Consider the following 11,999-nt stretch of genomic DNA (forward strand, 5'->3'; position numbering starts at 1 on the left):
AAAAAAAAAACTAAATCAATTTTTTTTTTAAATAAATTACTTTTTTTTTTTTTACTTAAATTCTTACCAGGAAAAAGGGATAAGACGGTCATGAGTGCTCCCACCAGCCTGTTGACCGGAGCCACGTAGAAAAGGACCTGAAAGGAATGCAAGCCAGTTTGAGGACTTCTATTCTGACCCAGCACACACAACTCACTCTGAAACACGCACAACCCAGCACACACAACTCACTCTGAAACATGCACAACCCAGCACACACAACTCACTCTGAAACATGCACAACCCAGCACACACAACTCACTCTGAAACATGCACAACCCAGCACAACCCAGCACACACAACTCAATATTTCAGAATAAATCACTACAGTGATTTGCACATAATTAACTATTTAATTATGTTAAATTGCAAACACAGATGCAGCTGGCTGTTTTATTCAGCAGATTATCCGTAGACACTGTTAAAAGATTATGGGAAATATTTTAATTAATTACGTAAATAAAGATATACATATAGCTGCATTACCTTCTTCTCCAGTAGGATCAATTTGAACAAAATGAGGACCTGCAGACAGACAGACAGACAAGCACCGTAAACAAAAGCCACCTACTCCTCCTGATTGAAAAGACTGCAGGCTTGTGTGTGCGGTTATGCATGTATGTATGTATGTGTTGCATGTGTGAGTTTGTGTTTATGCATGCATGAGCGTGTTGTACGTATGCATGTCCACATTCATAAACAAATACGTAATAATATTTTGAGATGGGAACAGGCTGCTTTTCCCTTTCTGCTGTTTTTGTTTTTTTGTTTGTTTTTGTTTTTTACCTTGTGCCGAAAGTGCAGTATCAAGTCCCTGGGAGACAGACCTACAGAGAAGGGGGGAGGGGAAAAAAGAAAAAGCCAAAATGTAGGTCAAATTTTTTTTGTGACAAACACCTTAACCGGCAGCAGCGTAAATCCTACAGATGTAACGGCTCAGCTGATACCTCTGTGGGGGCACGTCCGGGATTCTAACCCCAGACAGTCACTGTGATAAGAGCTAGCGTGAGCCAACCGAGCACCAGAATGCCCGTGTTTACAATAAAACAGTGCTCTTTAGCCAGGACGAGGGAGGGGGGGGGGGGGGAGGGGGGGGAGGGGGGGGGGGGGGGGGGGGGGGGGGGGGGGGGGGGGGTAGGCAGTTTACTGCAGTCTGCGATCACATGACTATACAACAACAAGACTGCAGAGCACAGAGGAGCTCAACAAGCAGCAAATGAAGAGCCACTGGGATCACATTTGCTTCAGTGAACCGGCGGAAGCTCTAATGCGAAGCATGCCTGAGTGTATGCAGGGCTCCTGGCTGTTTGCGCAATCCCAGAATGCACCAGGAAGACTACATGTTTGGGGTAGGGGGGGGTGGGCGGGTGGGGTGGACTGAACAATGTCAGGAAGTTCCTTAAAATCAAAGCAGAGGTCATGTCTATACCCACAGCTGGAGAATCAGGTTTCACCTGCTCAACAGGTCTGCAGCTCACCTGACACATGCCCCTAAAAAAATAGATTTCCCAGCAATCACCAGGGCATGTCAATCTGTCACAGCACTGAATGCACCACTCAGCCTATTCACCTCACTGATATTTCTGAAGTTACACTATAAACCAGGGGTGCACACAGCGAAGGCTGTCCTACATTGAAATTTAATGCCTGTTCCATTCTCTTAATTACTTAAGTAGCATAATCGTTTATTTTATCTGACTATTTTTTTTTTTTTCCAGTAAAGCCATGAGCTACAGCAGCAAAACTACGTGCGTATTCTTGTATAAAATGTTTCGCCGTGCTCCAATGCTGCAGAGAACCAGCGCTGCTGCGCACGGCCATTTTGAAAACTGAACCAGGGCAATCGTTTGAAACGAAACTCCACAGACGCGCCGGCCCTCCGGGACTGGATTTGTTTACCCCGCTGTGAACAACGAACGCAGCGCACAGCTCAATATTGATCTGCGGGGACTCTGTGCATCCCATTTACTAAGGTATACGGATGCTAGTAAAGAACGCTGAGCTGCAACACCAATGCGGTAACACACAGTGAAACAGGAGCAGGATCAGTGCATGGCAGAAAAGACACTCATACAGACTTTCACCGCACAGCATTCATAACAGAGTAGCGCCCGAGTTAGCGGCCTCATATCGTCACAGAGCCGCCAGAGCCAAAATGTCCGGCTCACAGCTGAAAACCCGTCTGCACTTTCATTACAGGCACTATGACTTAAGGCCGCAATCAAGTTCATTTTGGAATGAAATTAACTCAATTCTTTTGGTTGTCTTGATTGTGGGTATATTTGTGCCAGACAGGGAGGACTGTGAGTATACCTGAGCCAGACAGAGAGGATTGTGGGTATTCTTGTGCCAGACAGAGAAGATTGTGGGTATACTTGTGCCAGACAGAAGGATTGTGGCTATACTTGTGTCAGACATAGAGTATTGCGGGTTCTCTTGTGTCAGACAGAGAGGATTGTGGGTATACTTCTGCCAGACAGAGAGGATTGTGGGTATACTTGTGCCAGACAGAGAGGAATGTGGGTATACTTGTGTCAGACAGAGAGGAATGTGGGTATACTTGTGCCAGACAGAGAGGAATGTGGGTATACTTGTGTCAGACAGAGAGGATTGTGGGTATACTTGTGCCAGACAGAGAGGATTGTGGGAGTGCCTCACCCAGGTAGACTTGTGACCCCTCGAGTGCCGTCCCTCTCAGTGACCCGTTCATGTGCTCATACAGCTCCTGTAGAAGGAGAAAGAGAGAGAAAAACAGAGAGAGAGAGGGGGAGAATGAGAGAGGGAGAGAAGGAGATGGAGAGAGACAGAGAGAGACGGAGAGATTTAAGTTTTAACAAAACTTTATGTTCTTTACTTCCTGTAAAACAGAAATTACGACAACATAATAGAAATTAGGACTTCATTGTCCACTTGGAAGAGTGAAACTAGTCTTCTCAACTGAAGTAATCAATCGTTAAAAATGTTAAATTTCATGGTTTGTTCAACGTTTTTTAAAAGCAAAAAATATTTTCTTATTTCTACCAGAGGCAACATCACCATGGCCAGGTTTCCAGGCTTGGCCTCTCAAATCCAATGAAACACGGATCAAAGAAAGCTCACCTTCAAAATAGATATCTGGGAGAAATCCTTTTCCTCAAAGTAGGCGTGTGTGATGAGTTGTAATTTCGCCTGGAGTAGGCCGTACAGGGGCTGAGGGTAAAGGGACAGACAAACGCTCAAACGCACGTGACTTCAAACAAAATTAATCTCAGTCCCCGGCTGTTAACGCACATGTTAAAATCACAAAAAAATGTTAAGTGTGGACATCTCCACATGAACAACCATGCCCACCCCCCCACCTACAGCCCCAGCCCCTCAGCTGCTCTTTCTGTGTGAGTTATGGGACAGTGTTTGGGGTCACGGGGGTCATGTTGAACTCTTGAGTACAACCCCCCCCCCCCCATGTGACTCACCACTCGGCTGAGGACGCAGACGCTCTTCTGCACCGTCTCCCTGGTGACGTCGGCCAGGCGGACCTTCAAGGCCTGAAAATAAGCACGCGTCACGTGATCGTTGAATCTCACCCAAATTTGAAGGGAAACGTAAAATCATACATAGCAAAAATAATAAACCTCTTTGTGAATTTGCAAACGTTAATATTATCTGGCCTATTTAACAAACAAACAACAACTACCCTATCAGCACCACACTGATGACCTCACACCCTGTCTCATTCACACCACTTCACAGTCTCATTGACCTCACATCCTGTCCCCACATTTTGTAGCTTTCTCTTCCCAGCCCAACACAGGGGGCCCAATCCTTAGGCAAAATACCCAGCATGCATTAGACACGTGTCAGATCCAGGGAGAAAGCACTGACCTTGGACTCAATCTGTCTGTAGCAGGAAACCCCATACACACACTTCAGGCCCTCGTGCAGCGGAGGTAGGTGAAAATACACAGTGTCTGTCAATGAGAGATTTCAAAATAAGTACATTCAATTTTTTTTTTTTAAATACAGTAGATGAAAGCAGCAGTTCTGCTGAAAATTGTAGATAAGAGGTAGATGCTGGACACAACAAACATATTACATTTATTACAGTCACTTAGTAGGCAATCTCATCAAGAGTGACTTAAAAAAGTGTTGTTTAGAGAAATACAGGCACAAGCCAGTTTGTATGCCACCCCCCCATTTCCCATTAGGCATTCTCAGAGATTCTCAAACAGTTGAATACGAAGATGACGTCAGCGCCCGGCAACTGCTGGCAAACGGCGAGTGGAACCTTCGAGTGTAGCCATGGTGATTCAGTTCCAGAACCTGAGAGTCACTGTGACCGGTTTCATGTCACAAAGAGTGCCTACTACTCACACACACCCACACATATATATACACGTGCACACAAACAAACACACACACACACACACACATACATACACGCACAAACACACACACGCCCATGCGTGCATACACACACACACTTCAGCACTATGCTTTCCTTTCAGCACTATAATTGCTGTCGTAGTTTACTGACACTGTACCCCCGGGAGCCGGAGACAAAGAAGCCGCCAACGCGAGACAAACTGGATCATAGCCGTGGTCAGGCGGAAACCCCCAGAGACTGATCCCCACTCAGAGACTACCCATCATGCATCTTCCCCCGCCCGTATTCGTAAAGGCCCGGCGGAAAGTGCCAGCAGACTGGCGTTCATTGGTAGCCTGTGATGGAGAGCTAACAATAAAAAGCAAGACCCCCCACAGTGCAAATATTGACAAGGAAACAATCAACTTAAATTGAGATTTAGAGCTCAATTCGCTTTATCGAACCACCTGCTTCTGCTTCCCCTTCCCTCCCCACCCCCACCGCCCCCCCCCCCCACCCCCGAGTACTGATTCACTGCTTAAATAATGTCTACATGAACATCAAAAACTGCGGTGGTGAAAAACATAAAAATATAACCCGTGAAAGTTCTTTAAAAACAAAAAGTACACTGCATTTAAATGAATTAACATATTGTGTATGGGTATATCATACATTTAGTGCCTAGTGTAATCACAGGTAACATTTAGCCCTGAAATATGCGCAGGAACAAGACTGCTTCACGAGTCCAAATTTATGTATGCGTCAGGCGTCTAATTCACCATTTGGCCTGGTCTCAGCACTAGGGAGCTTCAAAGTGCTCGGCCAGCACTTGTCTTAATTGTAGGCCACATCCTAAAATGTACTAATCCCATTAGGTGTGTACACTGTGTACAGTGAATACCAGTGCACAATCAGTATCGTGGTTAACACTGAATCTTATTAGCGCTGTTAACGCATTTTGCAGACTCCCCCTAAAAACAAACAAAAAAAAGAAAAGTTAAGCACCAGAGAGCATGATGGGAGAACAGAGGCGGTTTGTCAGAGAAGCTGAAGACGCTCATCACTGCTGGCGCAATGCTGCAGTGTAACCAGCAGATATTTTCACCCTCTGTTGTGGTTGCTGCCACTTCGTTCCGTGTTAAGTTCCGACCCAAGCGATTTATTTTATTAGAACGTGCAGTATGTCCAAGCTTTTGTAGAGTAAAAAGTGCAGAACCATATTATTTTCCGAGAGGTAAAAGATCCAGTCCTGGCCCAGGTCATTCCAGGGAAGAGGACATTAAACTGCAGAAGTAAATAAAAGCATCCCAGATTGCACACGCTGATGCAGTCTGATTCACAAGCCTTTTCATTAAAGAAAGGAAATGAGTAACACACTTTGTCTGTTTACCCATTTAGTCCCCCCCCCCCCCCATCTCAAATGGAGTGTACCTAAAACCCTTGAATTACATCAGTAACATAAAACTGTGAATGGAAATGGAATAATTCAACGGCAGCATTAAAATCTGAAGGGGACATCAGTGGCTTTTTTCAGATTCTCCCAAAAAGGAAAAAAAAAAAAAGCACAGGAACAACGAAAACAAAACTTTCCAGGAATTCTGTAATGATTTAAAGCCATCGGTTAGATAAGTTCATCTGCTGTCAGCGGGAACGCACACGCACCAACACGCACCGTGACTGCGTACCCAACATAAAAAAATAGGCTGTTTTCTTTGGAGGAAGTATTCGCAGGGCTGCCACACACACACTCACACTCACACAGACACACACACACAGCGTTGCTTCAGGGCTGAATGGGCACTGTGGGCTCCTACCCTCTTGGTAGTTGTGGGCTCCGTCGGGCAGCGCCAGGAAAGGCAGATACTTCCACTCCTCAGGCAGGGCGCTGCTGTCATGGCTCTCCTCCAGGAGCAGGGGCGGGTACGAGAACTCCACCTGAGAGAGAGGGAGAGAGAGAGGGGGGGGGGAAGAGAGAGGGAGAGAGAGGGACAGGGAGAGAGGGGGGAAGAGGGGGAGAGGGAGAGGGAGAAAGAGGGAGAGAGAGAGGGAGAGAGAGGGAGTAGGAGTGGGAGAGAGAGGGAGAGAGAGACCGAGGGAGAGAGAAGAGAGGGAGAGGGAGAGAGATATAATACGGCACACATCTAATACAAGGTATGCATGTCAGCACACCACACAGTTGCAATTCCACAGTTTGATCAAGTATCAGAAAGCAACGCACTGAACGGGTCAGCTAGAACCGCGTATTGCAAAGCACCGGAATCGTTTTTTTTTTTTAATAAACCAATATGGGGCTTATGCACCAATACAAAGCTATTGGTGCGCCAGAATTAAACACAACAGTGGATTGTTTTCATCAAAACAATCATTATGCAAACTGCACTAGAAATTGATAGAGAAACATACAATGATTTCGCTAACTTTGGCAACACAATGCCTAGCGCTTCTCGTGCCACTGCAGCCGATTTGAATAGCAATTTGAAGTGAAAGAGAGAGCGAGGGTGTGTGAGTACGTCAGTCACCACTAAGCATCCAAATTCGAGCACTCTCAAATCAGGGTTGAATACCTCTTCTGGCAAGTGCATTGATTTGAGAAAGCCTGCTTGTACAGCGGAACCAGCTCAAAATGCTCCCAATTACCCAAATGAGCTGTTGTTCAGGATAATGGCATCACCCTAACCCCTTTATTGTAATGTTGAAAGGTCAGAGTAAACTGTTACCACCTGCAAAAAAATGAAAACGAGATCCCAGGAGAAGGCAGCGTAAATGGTTTAACATTTTACCAGAAAAGGGCAGGAATGGCCTGAAAACAAACATAGATGTACGTATTTTCTGTTCTTTTTGCAGACCGCCATCGGCCCATGAAAGCAAACTTACTTCACAGCTGTTCCGTTGCACAAATCGCAAAATGAAATCCCGTCTGAAAGGGCAGCACTTTTTTGTCTGCACCACGATCGAGGCCCAAGCCTTCTTTTTAAGATTCCTACAGGAGAACTGATCTGTTGAGCCACAAATTTTGAAACCCCTACTTAACTCTGGTTACACATGCAACCAAAAAGTTGTGTTTGATTTTATTCGCTGATAATTCTTCCTGCTGCTGCAGACTCCCCGGCTAAACTGTTAAAATAACAAGGCCAAAAGAGACTTGTGACTCGACTATAAATTTCAGCCTTGGGAAACTGCTGCCGTGAACACTTCCAGGATTTACGCAGTCAGCTGCTCGCTTGTTGTGTTAACTGGGCGGAAAAAAATAAACTCCATAGCCGTCGCAAACACAAACCTGGCTAAAGGGCCGAGTCCGGGCTTTATATATGAATTTTTTATTCGTAGCGCGTTTCGCCTGCCATGTTTGGACTGATTTATTATAACAAAGCGCTTTAAAAAATCGCTTACGCTGCAGAATATGTTTTTTTTAATGCGTTTGTATTTCACTATATTTGACAGGAATGGGCATTTGTAGCCTGCTGTTAGGGCTCACGAACCTGTCTGAATTGTTTTTCATTAACCAGAACCTGACTAGACAAAACACGCTCTGTGCATCTTCCGCAATTTCCCCTTGAGCCACACTCTGCTCGCTGAGCCAAAATTTTTATTTATTTTCCTGCTGATTTCAGCATGAGAGTAATTACAGTTAGGGCAAACAACCTTGTGTGAGCTGAACCGAGGTGTTTCTCTACAGTACAGTATCGCAGTAGTTGTCCCGCAGTCATCCCGGTCAGGAAATAGCCCGTAGCTTTCCCATTAATCAGCGATAATCGTATCGCTAAACCGGAGCACTACAAGAGGAAGTGCTATATATGCCTTACCGAGATGGCAACTACGCTTGCCAATCGGCACTTTGTAGCTAGGGGTTGTTCAGGTTTGTGAAATGATATTAAAACCTATAATAAATGACTTGAAATATTTTCTAGCTTTGCCTTCTTTTCACTGACAGCACTTGAATGGTGCATTTTAATTCCAAATGGGCTACTGTTCCATGTTTGGCATGTGCAGTGTAGAGAGAGAAGAGAAAGAGTGTGTGTGTGTGTGTGAGAGAAAGAGAGAAAGAAAGGGGGGGGAGCGAGCATGTGTGCATGTATAAATATAATGTGCGGTTAAAAAAACAGGAACGCGAGTTTTATGAATCATATGAAGTCACTCAAACCCTATTTTTAACATTTTTTTTACAGGCTGAGAAACAGCTGGACAGTTGGCGGTTTGACCGACTCATGAAACCATGAGTTCACAACCAAGAGGGACATCTACCAGCTGTCAGCCTGAACACCCCTCTGTAGGACTGAACACCTGCTGCAGCAGGCCACTTACACTTCTACACGCACACCCCTTCCGTGAGGTTAGGTAACACTACTGGGCTTTAAACATTTCTCTGAAAACCACCAACACCGTTTGAGTTCTATCCCCCCTCCTTCCCATTTCCCATAAAAAAAACAAACAAAAAAAACAAATCATCCTTACATACCTTACAAGAATGCTCTTATAAAAGGCAAAATGAGAGTGTTGCCAGGTGATAAACATTATAGTGGGCCTTTGGGTGCAAGTTAAGGGTAAACAAACAGTCTTTTGCAGGAAAGCTTAAGCTATCCTTTCCTTCTTGTGCTGGTGCTTTCCGGTGTTTGAACTGAGCTTCGGCAGGGCCACGCCGTGCTTTGCAAACAACACAGCACACCATTAGGAGCGACTCAGCCATGCCTGGCCCTCCACAACTAACCAGTGTGTCCACACACATTAATGTCATGGTCTGAGGGCTGTATCCAGCAGTCTCTTACCCACCCTCTCTCTATTCTTGCCCCCTCTCTCTCTCTCTCTCTCTCTCTCTCCCTCTTCCCCCATCTCTCTCTCTTTCTCTTTCTCTCTCTCTCTCGACAGCAGTAAGGCATGCAAAGCCATTAACGAGCTGCAAAGCTGATGAGCCAACACCTGTGGCCCAGGTAAGGGTGTGTCCCACACAGTGACCTATGACCTGACCAGCGGTGGAGCGAGCACTACTCTCCAGCTGGCCACACACACACACACAAACAAGCACGCGCACACACACACACACACAGAAACCAGTTAGCCAAGAGCTTGACAGATGGAGGGCAGGGGAAAAGCTCACTGGAGACAAACCTAATCTTCTGAAACACAGGGAGGGAGGTCGCCACCCCCTCTCAGGTAACACTTAATACCTCTCTCTCGCTCTCTCTGCTCAGAACCTATTGGCTGAAACAAAGCTCACCTCTTCACCTCTCTGTCTCATTTGTTGAACCCCCCCATAGGGAACACAAGCGAGCATGTTTATTTCTTGAGGCCCATCTCCACCCGTGGCAATTAGTCTGAAAGGTGGAGGCCTGCAGCAGGGGGGAAGCCGCCCACCGCCTCAGTACACCCCTTCGGGGCACAGGGTGCCGCCACTCACGTCTCCAGCGGGACAGATGCAGGACAGGAAGACGGTTTGTCTCGGACGACTGACACCACTCGAATTGTGCATTTTAATGCCAAAGGGGGGCTACTGTTTAGACCTCATATGACACCCCACACAAAAAAAGCCAAGACTAAACTAAGTAACTGTTAAATGTACGCAGCTGTCAGCTGAACTGCACTGTATCATTATGCAGCCGAACAGCAGGAGAGCTGCAACGCCCCGATCGGCAGCGAGCGCCGTGCCGTACAGAATTTACCCAAACAGAAGCGCCTCACACGGAGGGCCAGTGGCTCCAAGCTTAACAGTTGAGAAGGGGCACTGTGGTCTGCGTTGGTCCCAATTCAGAACAACGTGACTGATTCTCCCAGCACAGTTCAGAATAATAAAAGGGAGAGACAATTCAGTCCTCTTTCCCTCTCCCTCTCTCCATCTCCACTCTACTTATTTTCTCCTGTACTGCAGATCTCTCAATACCCCCCCCCCCCCCCTCTCTCTCTCAAGTCATTTCAATGATGCATCATTGGCTTGACATATTTCAATATGCTGCCAAGACTATGCATAAACACATAAGCCTAAACGACGCTAAGCTACTCTGCTTCTCTGAGGTGTGAATGCAGTTCTCCATGTGGTTCTGGGCATTTTCCAAACATTCCAGCCCAGTAAGGATGCGCTTCCGTAGGACAGCGGTTTCACCGTTCGCATACGTATTAACCCCCAGGACTGTAGCCAGCATTATAAGAAGCCTGAACCCATTATGTGCTCAGACTGTGCTTAATGGGGACCCCCCAGGGAACTCAGTGGAAAGTGGATTCAAATTGTAAATGCAAGATCACCTCTGGAAGAATGAAAAGTCTGATGAATTCTGCCAAATAAATGTTTGGGTTACTTAATTCACTTTCCATCAAATTGAATCAAAGCTTTTAAGAACTTAATGTTGCATTACATGCATTATGGTATATAGCAGACGTTCTTACCCAGTGTGACATAAAATTACATTACTTTAAAGCTTGACAAAAGATGTAGATCTTTGTGAGGGCTATTCGCAGCAAAAATCAAGCTACAGAATCCACCCTTTACAGATGTCAACAGCTTGATGGAAACGGTCTTCATGCAGAATGTAGCTTCCTTCACTCAGCAGACTCGCTATAACTGATGTTCATTTGGGATGAAATGCACCGAATACTTCATTTCACCATTACATAACGAGAAACTGCTGCAGCACCGACGCGTTAAGTATACGCGGTATGTAACTGGCTCGCACTTCTCTCACATCTGAGTTGATCTTCACTTGGGAGTTCCCTTTGCTGATCCAAGCCACCTTACGCAGACACTAAAGTCGGTGTTGTATGTGGAAGGAAAGCTGGCTATCAGGTACGACAGGGTGTCGGGCTGTGTAAAAGCGACGCCGCCTGTATACGCAGATCGATAAACTGTCAACCACACCTCCTTTATAAACAGTGATTTATTTTTGCAAGCAGCTAGTCAGGCAGCTATCTGCTGTCACTGGTTCCATCTGAGCCTGCTAAGGAGCTATAGAACAAACAATCCCGACAGATTTAGCTACATAGTTATTTCACTTGGTAGCTTCATTGGTCTTACAGGAACTGGTTAACTTGTTAGCTACAAGTTAAGCTTGTTTTTATCCCAGACATGCATTTGTTATGCAATACACCAAACGCTTTACGATGCTGACGTTACCACCGTGCCACTGCCATCTACTTCGCTTAGCTCGCTAGCCAGCTAGCTCGCAAACATGCCACACGAGTTTACCTGACAGCCCTTCTTGTGATGAAATCCAACCACCACGATATGCAGTACGGGCCCCTTTGGTTCTTCTTTGCCATGCGATTCCATGGCCCCAGCTATGTGAGCGCTTAATGCGTGTCGTTATTGCGTTGCCGTCTCGATGCAGTCAGAACCAACACAGCTCTGTCTCCCCTGCTTGGATTGATGGCCGCCGCTGTTTGCAGTCACAAGCTCCGATACCTCGCTTCCGCTTCGTTTGACTGACAGCCATGGCATGACGTCATTCGAAAAAACTATATTCCTCCTTCAGCGCCCTCGTCTGGTTATTTATGTAACATAATTCAAGATTTCAATTACGGATACAGTCATTTGGTTTTCCGTTGCAGATCTACGAGCTTTTCGGTTAAATAACACATAAATGAAGCTCTGCTCAAATTATAAATCTAAGAAATGTATACATAGCCAAAGTTGAAA

General features: G+C 45.9%; 1 protein-coding gene across 1 annotated transcript in view; it reads right to left on the minus strand.

Moving 5' to 3' along the window:
- The window catches only part of avl9 (AVL9 homolog (S. cerevisiase)), a 24,075-nt gene extending 12,204 nt beyond the window's left edge, over positions 1–11,871 (minus strand). Inside the window, exons 1-9 of the mRNA XM_035412819.1 lie at positions 11,550–11,871; positions 6,196–6,316; positions 3,901–3,986; positions 3,492–3,563; positions 3,139–3,228; positions 2,698–2,764; positions 826–866; positions 526–564; positions 68–137 (exon numbers count right to left, since the gene is read on the minus strand). Coding sequence (XP_035268710.1) covers positions 68–137; positions 526–564; positions 826–866; positions 2,698–2,764; positions 3,139–3,228; positions 3,492–3,563; positions 3,901–3,986; positions 6,196–6,316; positions 11,550–11,633 — 670 coding nt within the window. The 5' untranslated portion in view covers positions 11,634–11,871. The remainder of the gene's footprint in view (positions 1–67; positions 138–525; positions 565–825; positions 867–2,697; positions 2,765–3,138; positions 3,229–3,491; positions 3,564–3,900; positions 3,987–6,195; positions 6,317–11,549) is intronic.
- Between the last annotated feature and the right edge of the window lie 128 nt (positions 11,872–11,999).

This window comes from Anguilla anguilla, chromosome 4 (assembly GCF_013347855.1).
Source record: "Anguilla anguilla isolate fAngAng1 chromosome 4, fAngAng1.pri, whole genome shotgun sequence".
Classification (NCBI taxonomy): domain Eukaryota; kingdom Metazoa; phylum Chordata; class Actinopteri; order Anguilliformes; family Anguillidae; genus Anguilla; species Anguilla anguilla.